General features: G+C 35.7%; 1 protein-coding gene across 13 annotated transcripts in view; it reads left to right on the forward strand.

The window, feature by feature from the left end:
- The first annotated feature begins 6,839 nt into the window (after nt 1–6,839).
- Nucleotides 6,840–22,591, forward strand: part of LOC131165875 (uncharacterized) — a 100,810-nt gene continuing 85,058 nt past the window's right edge. For 7 of the 13 annotated variants that reach the window (XR_009139688.1, XR_009139686.1, XR_009139687.1 and 4 more), the window contains exons 1-5: nt 6,854–7,109; nt 7,533–7,619; nt 7,859–8,156; nt 8,445–8,605; nt 18,767–18,832. Coding sequence is in view for 10 of the 13 variants with exons in the window: in XM_058124011.1 (XP_057979994.1) it covers nt 7,916–8,156; nt 8,445–8,605; nt 18,767–18,832 (468 nt within the window). In the remaining 3 variants the exon portion in view is untranslated. Of the gene's footprint in view, nt 7,110–7,235; nt 7,292–7,339; nt 7,385–7,532; nt 7,620–7,858; nt 8,157–8,444; nt 8,606–18,766; nt 18,833–22,591 lie in introns of all 13 variants that reach the window. The other 6 variants (XM_058124015.1, XM_058124007.1, XM_058124016.1 and 3 more) reach the window with 4 other exon arrangements.

Here is a 22,591-nt window from a genome sequence, read left to right on the forward strand (position 1 = left end):
TTATTATTCTTAATTTACTATAATTATTCTGGATTATTATTACTATTATTTATTTATTTATTTTTTACCTTATTATTATTATTATTAGCATTAGTATCTTATTTCGGCTATTATTATTTTTATTATCTTTATTAGTAATGTTATCATTATTATTATTATTATTATTATTAATTATTACTTTTAATGTTTGTATTATTACCTTATTTTTATTAGTATTATTATTATTATTATTTTACTGATAATATTTTTATTATTTTTATTTTTACTATAATTATTTATTATTATTTACTATTAGTAGTATTATTATTATTATTATTATTATTATTATTATTATTATTTCCTTATTGATCCTTATATTATTATTATAATTATTATTATTAGTATTACTATTTTCATTATTACCATAATAGTAAAAGCAGAAAAAATAAAATAAAATAAAATAAAATCGAAAAAGGAAGTTTTTTTTAGGGTTTTAGAAATTTTTTTTTTTTTTATATAAGGGGGCGCTGCCCAAAAAGAAAAGAGAACCAAAAAAAAAAACCCTTCTCTGCCCACAGCCGAGCAAACAACCTCCAGCCGAGGCCATCCGCCGCCCCCTTATCTCAACTCCCCTACCTCTCCGAGTTTTATCTTGGCACTGCAACCGTAGACTCCCAGCCGTAAGCATCCTTCACGAGCAGCCCCCCTGCTGCTCCCCCTCGCCGCACAGCCGAACGGCCCCATGGCCGCCTGACATGCCATTACTTCAGCAGCTTTTCACGACCCCGTTACGCGTCCACCAACTTCCCTGCCGGAGCACCAGCAGCTGCCAACCACAGCTCCGGCCAGACCCACCACCACTCCTTGCTCCTGCAAGCACTCAGACCCCCGCGGCCGCACCCGTTGCTGCTCACGGCCACGACCCCTCGACGCCGCCACCACCTTCTCCGGCGATAGCAGTAGCAGCTTCCACCATCACCGGCGTTCTCCATCAACACCAGACTGAACCCAAACCTCCGGCGAGACCCTCATCATCTTCGGCCAACTGCAGCCGCCGTGAACAACACCAGGCCAGCCGAGGCCCTCCTCTGCTGCACCATCTTGCAGCAGTCCCCTCTGAGCACCTGCGGTGGTGAGTCTCTGTAAATACATGCACACACACACACCTTATGTTTTAATGTTTAAATTTTTCTTTATTTTATCCTTGTTATATATATTAAAACTGTTATTGAAGGTTTTTTTTTTTTTTTATGTTGATCATATTGTTATTATTATTTGTATATTATTATTAGTAAATTGCTTGGATATTATTATTGTCATTATATTAATTGTATTAACATGATTATATTGATTTTACTTGTATTAGTGTTACTTTGTTTGTATTATTATTAGTAATGTTATTATATTGTTGACTTATTATTATTAGTATTATTATTATATTGTTGGTATGTTCTTATTATTATTATTTTATTATTGGAGTACTATTACTATTGTTGTCATTTATTAGTTATTATCTAATGTGCATATATATTATTGTTATTGCCTTATATGTTTATTTGTATATTTATATTATTTTGAATGCACATTTTTTTTGTATAGTTTGTATATTTGCATTATTATTGTGATTGCCTTATATAATTATTTGCATATTCATGCACATTCTATTGTATATTAGCTTACATGTTTTCATATTATTATTGTGTTTCAATTTTAGGTTTTTCTATGTTTCCATATTGTATAGTTTACATTTTAATTATAGGATTGATTTGTTTCTTTAATTATTTCCATATTGTATATATTTATATATATTGTTATATTGTTATATTATTGTCGTATTGTTATATTGTTATTGTTGTAGCGAATATTCCTATAATGTATATTGTTATATTGTTATATGGTGTATATGAGTATAATGTTATATTAAGTATGTTGTTATATTTAGTATTCTTAGATTGCACGTTCATGTTAAGAATATTGGCATATTTTAGTATTATGTTAAGTTTAGTATTTTATTCTATATTATTATTATTATTGTTATATTTTGTATTATTTATTAGTGTATATTTTTTTGTAAGTATTCTAATATATATGGTATTGTTTTAGTATCTTTAGTATCTTCATATATATAGTATATGGTATTTTATTGCTTATTATATGTATTGTGGTAGTTTAATATCTTAGTTTATTATCCTATTATCATATATTGAAACCTCCCAAAGAATTTTGTAAATATTTTAAATTATTTTTAAAAATTCTCTAAATTTTGAAAATAAATCTGGGAGCTATTTTTGGTAAAGTATTTTCTTGATTTTCTTCCTTATGATTTAATTGCGGGGGGTATGAGCCTTCGGGCTTCACGTATCCTAAGCTCTGAGGGAATATATATATATGTATATATTTATTTATTTATTTATTTTTCATAGGTATTTATAAATTCACAAAACGGAGTAATTTAAAGACTTATTAGATTAATTTAGGGATAATTTCAAATTAATTAGGTATCGTTCGTAAGAACGGGCGCGTAGGGGGTGCTCGTACCTTCCCCTCGCGTAACCGAACTCCCGAACCTAACTCTGGTAATGTAGACCGATTCTACCCCTAACGGGGTAGTAATCATGTGTTCTAACCGCACTAATGATTAGTGGCTACTCCAACATTCCAATTTTTCTTTGAAATATTAAAATGATTTCTAATTTCGCCGCTCGGGGCACACGCGCTCCCGGGACGTCGCGACAATGGTTATTACTGTTATTTCAGAATCATGATAAATCAGATAGTGGTATATAAAGATATATTATATAATATCAGACCCTTTTAGACTATGCAGTTACAGAGCACGGTACCGTTGCTACATATATTATGTTATATTATGAGTGCAATCACCTCTTTAGATAATACGTGGTAGTAGGTCGATCACTTAGGCCCTTGACGTGGATAGGATCCCTATTAGATATGGGTTGAGGTGGGCAAATCAGACCGATGGAGTGTAGTGATTTACCCTGATCGGCCAGCCAGTGTAGATCCCGCCTACGGGCCGCACAACCCTCTCATGAGGGATCAAATCATGACACATAGTTATCCATAGGGAAAGTTTTCAGTTACTATTACGTATATATAGATTTACAGAAACAGGGAACATACTTATGTACACTAGAAGTATTTTGAATAGTAACCTACAATACTATTATGTTAAGTAACATGGAATAGGTGGTGAATTTTATTACTTGTACTACATTCACATATCCAGTTATACATGATTATATGGAAACAGACTTTCATAATACTGTAACTCATTTGCCACACACTAGTAATAACATATTTCGTTTTACTAAGCATTGACTCATCCCAGTGTTGAATCATTTTTCAGGTGATCCAGGTAGGCAAGCAGACTAGGCTCGCAGATAGAGGGGCTTCAGTAGTGCCATGTCAGTGAAGTGAGTATTGTGGAGCATTTTTGTATATCCCAGTATAGTTAAGGGTATTTTGGGAAACATATATATGCGTATATTTTGGGGAAACATGTTAGTACTTTGGTATTGGTATTGTATGGTATTTTATATATTTACCTATGGTTATGAATGTTATTTGATTTTTGCTTCTCGCTGCTTAGGTTAATGATTTGAGTTTACCCTGGTATAGTATCAGAGCATGAAGAATATCATAGTATAAAAAAAAAAAAAACCCAGTTTATTAAGCAGGTCGTTACAATGCATATGTCTGTATATGCCTATGGCACAAAAGGCCCGCTCCACCTGGTCCGGACGCCATAGAGCCCTCTACTCTACCCATGGCACATTCGATAATACCATACTCTATCTGAGATGTATGGTTGCACTGTCTATACTATATAGCTACGGTACCGTGTTTTGTAAACTATTCTGTTCTATCAAGGTCTGATACTATATAGTATTATTTTTATATAACATCTATTTTTTTACCATGATTTTGTATCAACTGTGTTAACCATGATTATGTAGTTCTCTGTATTAATCGTGACGCTGTATTAACTGTAAATCTGTATAATCTGTATTTCTGTATGTCATGGTTCTATGCTCTGTATATCAAGGTTCTGTAAAATTTTGTATAATCATGGTTATGTAAAATACCGTATAATCATGGTTTTGTAAAATACTATATAAACATGGTTCTGTAAAATATTGTATAAACATATTTTTATGTAACCATGTAAACTGTAATTTTGCAAGCCTCTATATAGCCGTAACTTTGTAAATAAAACTATATAAGCTGTATTTCATAACTCTGTAAAAACTATATAATCATAAGTCTATAAATCTATAAAATTCTATAAATACTCCAGTATTTCTCATGCCACACAATTTAATAAAACTCAATAAATATCATCTGTAATACTATATAATTTTCATGCTCTAATTTATTCAAAGCCATTCTCTGTAATCCATATTCAAATACTATACTTTGTTGATAATATTTCTAATTTTAATTGGCGTAACATATTTCCCTTACCGGACTTTCTGAGAACTATTTATTATTTCCCTGTTTCACGCTTGCAGCGTTCGTAATTTCAATGCCCTGAAATTACACATATATACATTTCCCCTTGTCAATCAACTGAATATCCAGAATAATTATCATACTCACATTTCTAAACTATAAACTATTTATCATTTTACTTGGGTTCCTGAGATAACTCCCACTGGGATCCTTAACCCATGCCTGCAGTGTTTAGAAACTCAAACCCTGAAATCACAACACCCTAGTTTAATCATCCCAAACACCATTATATCAACATCTAATGCAAAATATGGGTTCAGAAAAACCTGATAACTATGAAAACCCTAAAATATCATACTTACCCTGATTTTGGGATGGTGTCTGAACTCCTCAAACCAAAATTCTGCTCTGGCTAAGTTGTAGAGAATCTCCCCAAGATCATTGTGGAAGCTTTTGGTCATCGAACCGAGGAGAAATGGGGCTGGAATCTTAGAGAGAAGGTGAGAGGGCCAAATTTTTAGAGAGAGAAACAGTTAAGAAAACAATTCTCTCCCTGAAAATGCAATTTTCGACTACATATAGGCAGTTGTCCACGTGGCTTCGTCAACGAGCCACGTGTACTTGTCGACGAACCCTGCTTTGTCCCTTTTTAATTTTCCTTTCTCTCTATTATTTATTTGCTATTATTTTCCGGGTCTCTACAGTTCTTCTGCTTATTATTATTGCATTGGAATCGAGGAGGGCCTTGATTTTGATTTTGTCGAGGAGGAAAGGGTTTGTTTTGCTTCTCTTGGTTTTCAAGACGACTCATGGCAAAAGTACCCTTATCGTGCAGCTATGGGACGTGCATAGGTAGCTGGCTTTGAGTTTGAATTTCACAGGACAATAGCTTAGAGGAAAAACCATCAAAACTCATTTATTTGTCACGCAAAACAACACCCATCGAGATTGAAAAGGATGAAAAAGAGGAATTCAAATAACTGAGAACGCGATGAATTAAATCATCATCCTCTACAGGTTTGTCCGGCTATAGCCAGTTGATCTACCCATGATTTTGCATCCTAAAGATATTCCCCGCAACTTTTCCCTTCATGATTTAAAACCGCAACTGACGCTTTAGGTAATTGATGCGGGAACGTGACTGTGAGGTATACCTGTTGACTAAGGCAAGCCAAACCGCATGAGTAGTATCAAGAACAAAGGTTACTGACACAACCTTCTCCTCCAAAGTGGCATTCAGCTAGCTGAGAACGAATTGGTACTTCTTTGTCCATAGGAGAAAAGCCGAATTAATTTCAAGAGTGGAAGTTTTAGCGTTTCCAGTGGCTGGAAGATGTTTAGCTGGCCACGGTTCAGTACCATCCATGAAACCTAGCAAATCATAACTCCGTAAAACCGGAAGTAATCGGGAAACCCAATTTAGGTAGTTAATTCCATCCATCCGTACCAAAATTAGCTGTCTGATGTTCAGGGGATTAAAAGTGGTGGATGAGGAAGACATTTTTGCGGAAGTGTACAGGTACGCAGGAAAATGCATTGGCCTGTATAGCTCTAATACCATGAAAGATTTGACAAACACGGTGTAGCAATCGATGCCTATACCATTATTTACATGTTTCATTTATAGAATTGTAAAAACTATACAAGAAAATTTTACATATAAGGAAAGACTTGATAAGCTTGACATACAAGGAAAGACTTTAAGCGCGACAACATGCTTATTATAAACACATTCTAAATAAATAATGAAAGTTGGAGAGAAATTAGTTGAGTCAATCACCATATATTGATTGACCGATGATAGCTTTAATATTTGAGTTCTCTTGTTTGACATTAGCAATGTGAAATTTATGAGTTAATAAAATATCAATAATAATGACATGATAAATAATTATTAAAGAGTCATCCAAGTTATTACGATTGCTTATCATTGTATATTATTACTAATAAAGTAATATTACATTCGTAATTGAGTAATTTAGAATGATACATCATCTTGTGATCTTATGATGATTGTCAAATTAACTAAAATGGACAATCTTGGAATGAGTGCTGTCAATTTTTTATTAATAAAATTTTTAATAAAAACAAGAAATAAAAAGATTTATCCAGAGAATGGTACCAAAAAAAAAAAAAAAACTTAAAGAAGAAAGAATAAATAGAGTGCGTCAGCTACAAAAAATAGTAAAACAGAAGGAGAATAAATTGTAACAAAAAAATATATAGAGAGAATGGTGAAAAACCAAAAAGAGAAATCTTTACAGAAAATAGAGAGTGTCAGTTAAAAAAAAAACAAGAAGTAAAACTGAAGAAAAATAAGTTGTATTTTAATTAAAAATAGTAAAGAAAAGGATTGAAATGCGGTCGGAACGCCGACCTTGAAAGACGTCTACCGCACATCCGAAGGACTGGAGACGCGATTCAACAGCGTTGACCTCACGGCAGGCGTACTCCCGAACGACGTCGTATCGGCCTCTCAGAACACTAACAATCAAACAAAGAACGCCCCATCTCTCCCTCTCTCGTTCTCGGCATTGTCAAGAGCTGCAAAAGAAGCAAAGAAGGAAACGAATTCTCTCCAAGTTCATCTCGACAGGACGAAGGCCCACTCGCGGACGAGAAGAAAGAAAAACTGTCATCAGATCGCAGATCCATAGGTTTATCTTTTGCTTTCTCCCTATCCTCCGAAAACGATCTTTCTGGAATTGCTAAAATTTTCTTCTCTCATCTTCATTTCTTCTATTTTCTTGGAAAATCGCCGAAAAATATTTTCCATGCTGCAGATGGTTTAGTCTTTTGAAGAATCGTTAGTAGGCTTTTGCATTGGGATTATTTTGATGTACTGTCTCTCTCTCTCTCTCTCTCTCTCTCCTTTGCGTACTTGTAGATAAATCGAAAGTTGAGAGTTGATCTTTGTCGGATGTTGAATGTTGTGAGTCTATAGTGTATTAGTAGCTATTTTCTTGTTCTTTCTCTTTATCCCCTTTTTCGGCGGTGAATTTATGGAAGCTCACTTTTAGCAGCGTCCTTTTCGATCAAATATCCATTAATTTTTGGTTTTCCGATTGTTGTTTTCTCAGGGTTGATGCTGTTTCATGTTGTACAGAGGGATTGCTGTTGAGTAGCTTCATGGTTCATTTCCATTGAATCATCGTGGACTTATATATGTATTTTCAAGCATCCTTTGTAAAATCAAACAAAATTACATTTAAATATGTTATTATGTATGGTTGGAAACAGTGTAACAGTTTATATTGAATAATAAAATACTGAGTTATTGGTTTTGGCTTCTGTAATTCTGTTAGACTCTATGTTGTGTCTGCGACTGCTAGGTGTGCTATGTGCTTGTGCTCTTGTGCTGTTTTCTCCGCAAAATGTGTAACTGCGTTTTGTGGAAAATTTGTAGATATGATTGGATAACGTGAGAAAGGGAAATTGGAAACTTATCTTGATCTTGTCAACAATGGAGAGTTTAGCGCAGCTTGAGGCTCTATGTGAGAGGCTCTACAATTCACAGGATTCAGTCGAACGAGCTCATGCAGAGAACACCCTGAAATGCTTTTCCATGAACACTGATTACATTTCACAATGCCAATACATTTTGGACAATGCTTTGACTCCTTATGCATTGATGCTGGCTAGTTCGAGTTTGTTGAAGCAAGTGACTGAGCATAGCCTCGCTTTACAGCTTCGGCTTGATATTCGTAATTTTCATGTTCTGCTCACTAATATATTCTACATGCTTGTTTTCAGGGGAATTCATATGGTTATTTTCGCCATTGCATTCCCATCCTTGTGCTTCCCCTTGTTGGAAAAATGTGGATACTGTCAATGCACAGCCAACTTAGTGACTGATGCTGTTTTGTTGCTTTCCACTAAATACATCTTATTCATATGGCATAATAATGACATCTAGTTTCTAATTATTTTATGTTTTTTGTTATCTACTTGTTTACATATTTCAAATTGTTCTCTGTGTATTTTCTTTGAAGGAAGCTATCTTATAAACTACCTGGCCAGCAGAGGACCTGAATTGCAGCCTTTTGTTGTTGGATCCCTGATTCAACTTTTATGTCGAGTTACAAAGTTTGGATGGTTTGACGATGACAGATTTAGAGATGTTGTTAAAGAGTCGATGAACTTCTTGACCCAGGTGATGGATTTTCTGGACATGGCATTGTTGTTATTTGTAATGCAATGTCCATATGGAAGTGATTCAAGATGTCTATAAGCTTGACATACACACACATACATATTTATTTTGTATATGTACATTCACATATATATAGATTTATTATTTATTTATATATGCGTGTATGCATGTGTGTATAAGTACAAACATGCATGGATGTGTGTATAGATACACAAATGCATGGATGTGTGTATAAATACACAAATGCATGGATGTGTGTATAAATACACACATGCATGGATGTGTGTGTATGTCTATGTATCTAAGCATGTATATTATGTCTGTAATGTGTTAGATGTGTGTATACATGTGCATATCAGTGTATACATGCGCACATATGATACATGATTATACTTTTAGGTTGTATGCACGTATGTACATGAACATGTGTGTATCTATGCATGTATTTTATGGGTGTGTTGTACTAGTTGTATGTATAACTGTGTATATCAGTTATGCAACAGGATGTATGTGTGTGCGTATCAATGTATGCATATCCATTTATGGTACAGAATATAGGATGCATGTATGTACATGTACATGTACATGTACATGTGTGTGTCTATGCATATATTTTATAGGTATATTGTAGTAGATGAATGTATAATTGTGTATATTAGTTATGCAGCAATGTGTATGCATATGCATATATGATATTACTTTTAGCTTGTTTGATTGGATTCCTTACTTTCTGTTTGTTTTTTATCAAACGTTGTTACTAATGGATCCTTTATTGTTTCTGTTGCGAAATCACGCTCTAAGGTTATGCACACATACACATAGCAAATACGAAAAATAGAGAAAATCAGGAGTCCATGGAGCCCCTGTGCAAGCCATAACTCAACAGTTTCTTTTGTAAGAAACAAAACAATACGAGAGAAGTAGAGATAAATTACATGGGAAGGACAAGGCATCCTCTTAATATTGTAATGATAATGGGATATAGCGCGAAAAAGTAAAAAGAAAAAAAACATACAACCTGAAGGATGTACAGATTCCTCAATAAATGCCCTATTAACCAACTAATTTGTCTAGCCATTTGTACTTTGGATGACTCAACTAATCTTGAACTTCTGTCCTCATTAATTAGTTATTTTGTGCTATGCTAGAATCTCAGCTTCATTGAATACTATTATGAATCCCATTTTTCAATTGAAAAGAAGAAAACGTGAGTACTCTAACACTAAGAGATCCAGAGTGGCACCGGCATTATGATCTTCCTTACAACTTAAATTACATTGGCAGTATGATTTCTAAATATTCCTCTAATTTCTACGCCTTGAGTTGCCTAATGAGCATTGCTAGGGTTAAACGTGATTTGGAGGACCGAGGCTTCCATTTCCCCAAAATACTGATTAATTATTGTCTCTAGAATGTCAGAATAGTCTCACAACAGTGGTTTTTTTCCACTTTGGTTAAATTTCCATTACTTGTGCATCAATTAATTAATTAATTATTCTATTTTTGATGGATTTACTCTTGAGCTTGTGTTTCTATTTGTTTGATTATTTGTGGTTCAATGTTCGAGCGACATTTTTTTTTTCCTATTTTTTTGTGTAAAAATATCTGGTAATTGTATTATGTTATTTTCTGGTAGATTTACTCTAGGGCTTGTGTTTGTATTTTGTTTGATTATTAGTGGTTCAAACAACATGTTTTCCCCCCTCGGTTTAAATATCTGTCAAGTGCATTAATAATTATTTTTCATTTTTGTTAGTTTTATTTTAGTCATGGATTTGAGTGTTTGCATTGCCTTGATATTTGGTATGCTGAGAAATTTATGCGTGATTGTACTCAACATGTTACATTATTTATACTTTTTAAATAAACAAAGAAATTAATAAAGAGGAGAAATAGAGAGGATGAAAAGTATAATCAAGCAGGATATGTTAGGATGAGTTATTCTCCAAAAAACAAAGGAATAAAACTTAAAGCAAAGCTATCTAATTATCCAATCTTTCTGCATATTGGTCAGAAGAACCCCTATGGACATATGGACAAACCAGCCCCACAAGTCTCCAAAGAATAAGGACAAACCCATGGTTGAAGAAGAAGAAGAAAAACAAAGTTGTTTAAAAGCACAGCTATCTAATGATCCAATTTTTATGCATATTGGTCGGAAGAACCCCTATGAAGAAACTGTATGCAGAATGCCCTAGCAAATTTGGGATTATGCTACTCCACAAAATATCAGAACACTTGCACCATATTACAAGTCTCCAAAGAATATGGACAAAGCCACTGTCTGAGAAAATGCCGAAGAAATAGTTCCAATCCCCAAGGAAAAGTATGGTAAAAAAGCAAGTGTGAGCTAGTCTTCCCATTCTGAAAGCACCACACACACGTACTGTATAAAGAAAAAACTTTATTTGGCCTTTGTAGTTGGTAATTGGTATTACTCTTAGTGAGGAGTTCTAGAATTTAAATCCTATAATAGCCTTGATTTTGGAGGGAATCTTAGCTCGTCACATGAAAGAATGCAAAATATAAGGGCTAACATCAGAAACACCCGTCAAAAAACAAAGATTTACCACATAAGAATCCTAATACCACCATCTTCTATCGCATTGATTCACATACAATGAAAAATGAGAAAGAATCAAGAACATTTAAAGGCAAAATAAGATCACTAGTCTCCCAGTCATTAAAATTTGTAAAAAAATTGAAATTTTAGGATGCTTCTTGGATCAATGTTGAAATCTTAAAGGGAGCATCAGGGGGACACGATAATGAAGGACAAGGGAAAATTTTTAATAAAGAGGAGCTTCCGCAATCAAAATTCCAGCTAAAAACAACCCTTTTGCCCACTGCCAACTTTAAACCTCGTTTTGGGGGAAAATTATGTGATAATTAAGAAACAGATTTCCAAGGACTCAACTAATAGTAACTCCAACTTTAGTGTCTTATTGATTCTCTTGGGAAAATTTTTAATAAAGAGGAGCTTCCGCAATCAAAATTCCTGCTAAAAACAACCCTTTTGCCCACTGCCAACTTTAAACCTCGTTTTGGGGGAAAATTATGGGATAATTAAGAAACAGATTTCCAAGGACTCAACTAATAGTAACTCCAACTTTAGTGTCTTATTGATTCTCTTGGGGTACTTGCTATGAATAAACTTATGTTGTTATGCTAAAGGGATCGTCAATGTAAAGGAAAGTGCCCGTAAGCATCTTCCCACCAAAGTTGTTATATAACTTATATATTTCTCACTCACTTTTAATTACAGTTATACTGAAAAAGAAATGAAAAGGAGTTGTTTCTCTATCAGGAACAACATTAAAATAATACAAAAATTAAATATGAATGATACATGTTGTATATTGAATAAAATTTTCTAAGGATCAGTTAAAATATATTCACATTAGATTCTAGAGTCAGAACTAAAAATATCATCGTTTTTGTTTTTATTTTATTTTTTTGAACATATCTTGTGATTTCACAATTTGTCACACATTATGCAAAGTCTGTGATGGCTGTAACTTTGTCATGGCAACCATGATTATTATCAAGGGTGGAACTGGAATCTTAATAGGTGGGGGGTTAGAAAAAATGTTAAGTAATCTTGCATTATTTAACGAGCAATTCAAGAATAAATCTGGTTGAGGGGGTGATCTGCCTGTAGCACCCTCCTTGGGCTTAGCCATAGGAATCTATACCCACTGGAAATATCTTGACCTCCCATCCTCTAAAGTGTAACAAATTATAAGGTTGGAATTGTACTCTTCACAAAGCCATGTAGTTACTCTTCCCCTCCTGATTATCACCTTGCAAACTGCAGCCTGAGTTTAAACAAAATAATGTTAAAGGATAAAACAAGTAGGTAATGGATAAGCTACTTCTTTTGCACAAAATACATATTTTGCCTAGGTGCTTTTATACAAAATTGGAATGTGCCCTAATTGTTTATTGTTTTCTTTTTTTAATTGCAATTCATGGTTCAACTAATGCCTTTTGCCTATTCAATGATTGGAAACTGGAATTTGCCATAGTGCAATATAAGTTTGTGATTTGTTGGGGTGATTGAGTAAAAAAATTGTTTATTAGAAAATTATTCTGAAAACTTTTTTGGGGAGTAGAAGATTTTGATAAGAAATTATCTGAGATTAAAATAAAATTTTTAATGATGACGATTATCTGGTAGGGAAGGAAGTATAGTTTTAAATTTCTTATCAAAATCTTCTACTCCCCAAGTACAGAAAGAATATGAAATTTCCTTACCCTTGAAGGGGAGATCGGAAGGGATAACGAGACCCAAGAAGAGGAGTTGCGAAGAGTGCTGTGGCTTCACTTGGGTGATCGGTTCATGTTTTGAAATAGATGTCAATGTTTTATAAAATGCAATCAAATGTGTAGAGACTAACGAGCCTCTACTCCTTAGAGTAAGGATTTGGTCTATTCCCATGGAGAAAGTGGATGGAAGGATGTAGCAGCCGAACAACTTTTGGATAAGATGGGGTTGTGGCTGTTTGGTCCTGGAGGAAATGAAGTTTGTCTCGATGGTGGCGCCATAAAGGTGAAGAAATTCTGTGAATTATGATGTCAAGGGATTAACAACTTTTGGATAAGATGGGGTTATGGCTGCTTGGTCCTGGAGGAAATGAAGTTTGTCTCGATGGTTGCGCCAGAAAGGTGAAGAAAGACCAGTGGGGATTATCTAATTTGTGGTGTTATGTGAATTATGATGTCGAGGGATTAACAGGGGGTTTTCTTAATTAGGTTATGCTAGTTTCCCATCTCCCTTTGTTTTATTTTTTTATTTATTGTTTTTTTCCCTGAGGATTTCTTGTCTTGCCTTAGTTTGTAACTCTTCTCTTCTTCCTTAACATATTTATTTTTCTGTGAAAAAAAAAGTGTAGAAACTAAGGATGAATCCAATATCTTCTTAATCAAGTTAGTCCAGTGGAACATTTGATGTTGAGTGGCACATTCCTTGAGCTCTCTCTCTCTCTCTCTCTGCATATTAGGTTCTTCCTTAGCATGACCCTGAAAAGTCACAAGTGACACGGACATGACATGATACGCACATTGTGATGCGAAAACTTCAAAAATTTAAATTTAGACATGTTTTAGAGTAGGTTTTCCCTTTTGGGAATATATATTTATATACATATAATAAATTCTATGAATAAATTTTCTTCCACATGGCTTCAAAACTTAATAGTACATGTTCATAGTTTGATTAAAGATAAAAGAGGAGATTCCTGTAGTTTTTGTGGCTTTAGGGATCTCTATATGTATGCACGACCTGGGCATCTGTACAAGCGCGCGTACACCCTGATTCTTGCTGGAACTCAGATATGGCCAGCTCGAATGAGCTTTATCTTCTGCTAAGGCAGGCAGAGATGTTAGGTTTATGAAATACTCACCCTGTCCCCCCCTCCCACACACACACACACACACACCAAAAATAAAATAATAATAGAAAATGCATCATTATCATGTGTTCCAAAGTGTCCCGATGTGTCTACTTTGCATTGGATGAAAAAAAACCCTTATTTTTCTTTTTAACAAGTTTTACAACTTGTGTCAATAACATGCCCTGCGTGTGAAAGAGGTGTTGTTGTCCAAGGTCTTTTGAAGTGCTTGTGGTTCTTTGGTTTTCCCTATTTTTCTCTTTGCTTTTTGGATTTTGTGATGAAAAACTGGTTTAATTTGGAGTGTGTCCCTGCTTTGCTTTTTGTGTGTGCGTGTGTATGGAGGAAGCATAATGGGAGAATCTCTGGAAGTGGAGAATTTATGTTTTGCTTCTTTTATACCATATTTGTGGCTTCTGTCATTCCTGTCACAATTTTCTTTCTTGAATAATTTTTGAGTATATATTAATGAGCCTCTACTACAACCTTTACCTGAATTGATGATGTCAGCTAAATTCTCAATTTGTCATCCACAATGGATCTAGAAAAACTAAGATAACTCTTCTTAGGCGTCAATAGGAAACAAAAGCTCAGCCTTGGAAGAGTTCTCTTGATCAATCTATTCTTGTTAGTTTAATTTCCGTGGAAGCTGTCCGTCAATGCCCCTCTGCTCTTGAATCCTGACAATTGTCCCAGAAGTCATAGACATTGGCGCCCCCACCTCTTCTGGAGTCATGGCTAAAGAAATGGAATTCAGACTTTCAACAAAAACTATTATTTTGCAATGGAAGTCCTCAAAGATCTTTATCATATCAGCTTTAATCACATCTCATTGGTTTGGAAAAACCCATTATGCCAGTCCTCAAAGGTCTGGAGTTTTGTGTCGATTGCACACTTTCAAAATTTTCTTGTCATCCAATGCCTTGCTAGCCAAGGAGCCAGATCACTTTTGATATTAGTTAACCTGATGCCCTCAAACCAATGTTCTCCAATCAACCAGCTCTGACTAAAGCTTTTTGTTGAAATTACCAACTTCCTCCTCCTTGTCTCCATCTGCCTCAAGCACTGCCTCGTCAATCTCCAGTCTCCATCTTATTCATTTGGTTGCATCTTCTATGGCATTTGCTTTACTGTGGAAGAATTTAGCATTTCAGATCCCCTGAAGCCCAGTTCCCAGATAAAATATTGGACAGCTCCACCCTAAGCATTAACCTTCTTCATCTATCTTCATCAGAAAGCCCAGAAACCACCCCCTTTTCATCAAAGTCATTAATGTCGCTTATGAGACTCTTTCTTAGTACAAATATTTCTAGAAGTACCCCTATTCCACCTTTTCTACTCTTCCTTTAGGGGTTAAGGCCTTTATTTTGGTCGCCACAATGAAGCTGGCAAAAGTCGTGAAATTCTTCTATTGACAAGTTCTCTAAACTCCTCTACATTGTGTCACATGTTCTCAAAACCATATGTCCTTAGGCCCGAATGAACTCCTCCAATGTTGTTTAAGCATGGGTGCTGGTTAGAAATTGTTTTTTGAATGACTCTCCCCCCCTAACACCCCAAAATAAAAAAAAAAAATTGGTCAATGCTGAAAAAACTTGTTTATTCTTGAGTGAGAGAGGATGATGCTCTAAAGTTTGTCCAAGGGGAAGACCCACCCCTGAGAGGGGGTCCTTTTCCTTGCCTCTAGACCCAATATGGCAACCAACAGAAGCTCTCCTCCAAAGTTTTGAACAGAAATAGGGCTGAGAAGCTCCCCAGTGTGTTGTATGTTAACCCCACGTTACCTTTTGTCCAAACAATAATAGCTGCCAGCATTGCCAACTGCAGGAAAGAATCTTCACTTGCAGCTCCTGACTCCCATAAACTGCTAATAGAAGACCTGTCTACAGCTTTCATTTGTATCTCCAATGGACAAATGGTATCCCCTTTCCATTCCCTCAGAAATTCTTCCCAACGGCCCTTTATTCCAATCATTTATGCTGCTAGCATTCCAAGAAACAAGCTTTGTTGTAATGATTTAACAGGTGCATGACCAATGCTTTCCCCCTCATCCTCTTGATTCTTGAGTCATCCCCATTTTTTTCATGGTCTAATAGAAAATATAATCCCCCGCACTCCGCTCTTAAAACTGGGTTGGCAGATCTCATTTCTCTGGCCTGAAATAAAGAAGCTTTGGTTAATTGCTCTGTCCTTTCTGTTGCCGGCGTGACCATGAACATTTCCTTTGAGAGGAATGTTCCAAACTGAGAGCTGGAAGTTTCCTCAAATTTCTTTGATAAGGCATATGAAGTGATGGCTGATCTGGAAGATCTGCACTTGGGTCAGTAAAGGAAGAGTTTTGGGCTTAGGGAGGTATAAATTTCGTACAGAGAGGAAAAGAGTCTTGGTCCCTCTGACAATCTTTTTTGTTGTGGAGAAATGGAAATAGAAGAGCTTAAGAAGGAGTTGAGATTAAACTTTTTTTTTTTTTCTCAAAGATAGATGGTTCAAAGCTTTATCTGTCCTGTTTAATGGGCTACATTTTTGGACATACACGGTGCCTTAAGGGAGCCTGTGGTACATAATATTTACAAATTAAGATATATAATAGATGGATTCATCCATATTATTAGATTGTAACCGTGCATAATGTTTACAAATTAAGATATTTTATTTTAATCTCTTGCCTACCTACGTTTTGCATGGAATAATAGTAAAATCCACTTCCTAGTTTTTAGACATGTGGTATATGAGCATGCAGTAACTTTATCACTTAATTTGATAATACTTTCGGTTCAAAATTCCTTTACATTCTATTCTCATCTTATTCTATTTTACAAACTAAACATGACTTAAGAATTAATTAGGACTACACTGAGCAAAATATAGTGGATGGACTCATCTATATTATTATTGAAACTATGGATGGTATTTACAAATAAACATATATTTATTTTTATCTCTTGCCTACCTACGTTTTGCACAGAATAATAGTAAAATACACTTCCTAGTTATTACACATGTGGTACATGAGCATGTAATAAATTTTCACTTAATTTGATAATACTTTCAGTTTAAAATTCCTTTATGTCCTATTTTCATCTCATTCTATTTTACGAACTGAACATGACTTTAGAATTAATTAGGACAACAATCGAGTGAAATATAGTAGATGGACTCATCTATATTACTAGGTGGTGGAATATAGTTCCGATTCTTCTGTTTCTCTTGGGGATATTTCTTGTCTGCCCCCTTCTCTGCTTGAAGGTTTAGAGGATGTTCCTATTTTTGAGGAGGGGAAGTTGGGTGTGGACTTAGCTGTGACTAATCATTGTGGGGATGGGTTATTACCTACTCCAGTGGTGGAGATTAGTGGGCAGGGTGTTGGTGCTCCAAAAATTCTGAATGATATCGGACTGTGGCTGGCTGACCCCGCAGGGAATGAAGTTCAATTGGATGGTTCTACTAGAAAAAAAGACTCGAAGGCAGCGAGAACTTGTAAGATTACAGAGTTCCATCAATAATGAAAGGGAGGGCTTAAAGAGGGGTTTTTAAAATTAGGGTTTGGTAGTTTGTTTTATTTATTTATTAATATTTTTTTAGTTTGGTTTTTTTTTTCCTTCCTGCTTGGAGGATCTCTTGTCCTCTTCTAGCATATAAATCTCTCTTCTCTCTTTCTTAATAAATTTCTTTTGCTACCAAATATATATATATATATATATGTGTGTGTGTGTGTGTGTGCATATATTACTAGTTGGTGGAATAAAAAAAAATTTCCTTTTATGATATTCAATCTCATTCCAAATGCCTGCCTTGTGGGAATATTTTTGTCTGGTTCACGTTGTAAGATTCACATGCCCATGTTAAGGTTTCGTTCAGCATGGGAATCCCAGCAGGCATTTCAAGGTGATGACAATTATACCCTTGAGGTGTCTATGAAGAATAATCATATTTTCGACACAAAACCCTACAAATAATATGTACATAATGAAGTCAATGTCTTAAAATTTCCAACCATCAACACTTAATAACCTAATTAACTAGAATAATTGGGGGCAATGTAGTCTTAAACATTCAACTGTTATGTTATATCTTCCATTTTTAAAAAAAATTTGTTATTAGAATAATTTACGTATAAATATAATAATGGTGTGTGTAATAATTCTATTATGGATCATTAATGTTCAACCACCAAAAATAGTAAGGGCAATTTAGTCCCAAAAATAAAATTCCCATGAGAATGGGATTCCCATGCAACTCTATTCATGGTGGAGGATGGGAATGGGACTACCATGTTAATGGGAATCCTTCGTTCCCAAGGAGTGAGATTACCACCATATCTGATTCCAGCTCAAAAACAAACATGGGAATGGGATGCCACAGAAAGTTGAAAGTGCTGCGAACCAAATGCCTCTTAGAGTTTTTGGATCTCTTGAAATGTACTTGCGTATTTTCTGCTGTACTTGGGCTGGTGTCTTCTTAGTTGTCTCTTATGAATTCTCCTCTGCCTATTGAAAAGAAAGCTCAATATCGATGCTTCTAGAATTGTTTTTGCTACATTGCAGTCTCGCATGTTTGATTAGTGGGTAACTGGGTATACTTTCAAATTGAAATTTTTTCTGATTACTGGTGGTACTTGATGCACTGTTAACTTTCTCATTTCTGTTCTTGTAATCATGTAAGATATCCTTGTGATGTATTGATGAATGATTTCCACATTAAGTTGCTTTTGCTGTTTGTCGTGATCCTTGCGAATGTTAGTTGCTGACAAATATTTTGTTTCTATCAGGCATCATCGGATCACTATGCCATTGGTTTGAAAATTTTGAATCAGCTTGTGTCTGAGATGAATCAGGTCAGTTTTTTGGTTTTGTGCTGGCTTTTCATCATTATAGCAACTTAGAATATTATTTAAGGAGTTAAGGTATTCATTATCATGAGCTGCTGCTTGAAAGATTTTCAATTATGCATATTCCACTTTTTTTAATATTGCAAATTCAACTGAGTGGTTTTTGGCACAATTGTTTATTTATTTAGTGTAAAGTTGCCCCAGTAAAAAAGTGTTAATTTGCCTTTAGTTCACTTTATAAGCCAAACATATCTATTAAGAGGTTTGTATGAAATGGCATGGACTTCTTTTGGAGCATTAATTTGAGGTGTCTAATGTGGTGGCCTTTAGAATACATATTAGAAACTTCTGTAGGCCAGCATTCTTTTACTATGGGCCTGAAAAAACATCATTCAAGATCCAAAAATGGATTTTTTTTGGCTTATTTGCATTTGATACCCATATGTGCCATATGGTGGCATGGGGAAATAGATGATCCCTAGTTATGTTGATGATGGTTTTGTTGGTTAATAGTTTCCAGACTTTGTTATTTTTATTTCTCAAACTAGTTTTATAATGTGTTTGATCTTAAATTCTAGTATCTTACACAAGTCTCTTTTCTATGATACCATAACTACAAATGTTGTTGGCTATGGAGCAACCATATTCTGGTTTTCTAAAATCTATTATCTATTTCAGAAATAAACATTTATTTGGGGGACCTGGTCCATAGCCAATGATTTATATCTATAGTTCTGGTATTGCCATGGTCAGTCTTGTTAGAGGCAGCGTGACAATGGAGCTTGTCAAGAAGGGGAAATTGGCTTAATTGATATATTATTCTTTTGGTAACCTACTTAGGTTTGTGTTGGTAATTTCAAATCTTATTAGAGGTTGATGTTGGGTTTATAGTTGTTTGGTTATGCAAAGAAATTTATATATTTTTAGAACTTTCTATATAATGAACATTTTTTGTTAATGACTTTCTCTTTTGACTTTGGTTATTCCTTTTTAAACGATCTGCAAACTGCCCTTGAGACTTTGAAATTCAGAGACCTAGGGTTTTATTTGGTTTCTATTCTGGCTCATAATTGCTGTGGATTGATTTTGTCTGTGTTAGGAAAATTTTAAGCCAATTGTTAAGGTGCCTTGTATATAAAATGCTACTGGAGTTTGATTAATGGAATTTAGAGTGTTCTGGTTTGATAATGCATGATTACTAGAAAACATTGATGCACTAATCAACTACTAATAGTTGGTCTAAACAAGATTACTAGAAAACGCTAGCACTGCAGTGATCTTCAAATTTTTTGATAACAAAATGAATCTATTAATGAAAAGAATATTTACAGTGTGTTTTGGTAGAATAGAGAACTAACAGACAAGAAAAACACAATTACATTAAAGCTGCCTTCCAATATCTTTGGACATCAGACAGTGATAGACCCTCAAAAATTTCAAAAGATTGTGCCAAAAGATGAATAAAAAATTACTTTCTTTTGAAGTAAAGAAGGACAGGTCACCCAGGAGCTCCTTCCCAGGCCAACATTGGAACACTACCCCATCCTCATTGACACGGGAGGAGTCAAATGGTGGCCAACCCCCTTCCGCTTCGAAAATATGGGGCTAAAACACAATGGCTTTGGGGACCTCATCTAGCTGTCGTGGTCCTCACTGCAAGCTGAGGGGAAAGCTAGCTTTATGTTAGCTACAAAGTTGAAGGGTTTGAAAGAAAAGATCAAGGTGCGGAACGACAATCACCCCTAATGAAATCAACGGCCTTGATGAGCTGGAGGTTAAATAAGGACTCAGTGCCAAAGAAAAGGCCAAAAGAGTTTTGTAAGAAGGAGCTGACCGAGGCTATTAGTCTTGAAGATATATATTGGGGACAAAAGACTAAAGCCTTATGGCTCAAGGAGGGAGATCGGAACACCATATTTTTCCACCAAACTGTGAATGCTCATCTCAGATTGAACACCATTTCCAGCATTGGAATCGCGGGGTACACCTTAGTAAAGGAAGATGAAATTAAAGGGGCATCTGCAACTTCAATTAAACCTTTTATTCCGAGTCTAGAAGAGAAGCTGGATACTTATAGTGGTTGGCATCAGTTTTAAGTCTCTCAGATGCTCCACTGCAAAATGGCTAGACAGGCCTTTTGAGGAAGTGAAAATTTCCATTACCATCAGAGAGTGCAATGGAGATATAGTGCCAGGGCCAGGTGGGTTCACCTTGTCTTTCTTTGAGACAAATTGGGGCATGCTTCACCAACACCTTTGAGGAATTCTTTAGATCAGGTAGATTTGTGAGCAGCATCGATGCCACTTTCCTTACTCTGATTTCGAAGAAGTCCAGGGCATCCAGTATAAATGACTTTCTCCTAGTTAGTTTGGTGGGAAGCATTTACTAGATACTTGCCAAAGTCCTTTTACAAGGATCAAAAGAGCCAGATCAGAAGTTATTGGGCAACGTCAGCATGCCTTTGTGGCTGGTAGACATATCATGGATGCAGCCCTCATTGCTAATGAAGTGGTGGGTTTTTACTAGAGGGAAAAGAAAAATGGGGTGGTGTGCTAGCTCTACATGGAGAAAGCCTTTGATCATGTTAACTGGAATTTTCTCCTTTACCTTGGAAGGAAAATGGGCCTTGGGGAGTGTTGGTGTGGATAAATTGCTTATTGCATCAACACTCCAGGTTTCTCTGTGCTTGTCAATGGGTGCCTTACTGACTTCTTTTGTTCTTTTAGAGGACTAAGACAATTAGACCCTCTATCCCCCTTTTTGTTGAATTGTGGTTTTGGATGTTTTTGAGCTTTCTGTTGGTAAAAGCTACAGGAGAAGGGCTCATCAAAGGCCTATGAGTTGGCAGGAAGGGGAGGTCCCTGGATGTCTCACATCTCCTGTTCGTGAATGATACAAACTCATCTTTTATGAGGATGACCCTCTCCACATCCTGAATCTGAGATGTATCTTGGCTAGGATTGAGGCGGCATTGGGTTTGAAAGTTAACCTTGGTAAAAGTGAGATCATTCCGATTGGCAGAACCGTGAAAGGACCTCTTCTTGCATGACTTTTGGGATGCAAGATGGGAACTTCCCTATCAATTACCTTGGGCTACCTCTAGGTGCCAAGTTCAATGACAAAAGGGTGTGGGATCCAATCATTGAAAAATTTGAAAGAAGGCTGGCAGGACCGAGAAGGAATATTTTTTTTTCAAAAGGTGGCAGACTTATCCTCATTAAAAGCACCTTAAGAAATCTTCCCATTTACTTCATGTCCCTCTTGCCCCTCCCAACTTCTGTTGCAAGAGACTTGAGGGAATTCAAAGGATGTTCACTTGGGGGAGCTTGGGTGCGGAAATCATGTTCCACCTTGTCAAATGGCGTATGGTGAAACAACTTATTTGTTCAGGAGGCTTGACTGCTTGGGTTTGAAGTCCCTCAACTTTTTCAACAAAGCCCTGCTTGGGAAATGGTTAGGAGATTCATGATTGAGAAGGAACACATTTGGCGGGGAATCATTAACCCTAAATATGGGCTGGATCATAATATCTAGAATTCCTAGGCTGGCAAAGGACCACACTGTGTAGGGGTGGAACATCATCAGGAAAGGTTGGGATGGTTTCTTTTCCTGTGTTAGATTCCATGTGGGGAGCAGGGACAACATTTACTTTTGGCATGATGTGTGGTATGATCAAGAGGCTCTTAGTGGTTTGTTTCCAACCATTTATAACTTGGCTCTTGACAAAGATGCATGCATTAGCCAGCCCCTCCAAACCTCAGACCA

Source organism: Malania oleifera, chromosome 10 (genome assembly GCF_029873635.1).
Source record: "Malania oleifera isolate guangnan ecotype guangnan chromosome 10, ASM2987363v1, whole genome shotgun sequence".
Taxonomy (NCBI): Eukaryota; Viridiplantae; Streptophyta; class Magnoliopsida; order Santalales; family Ximeniaceae; genus Malania; species Malania oleifera.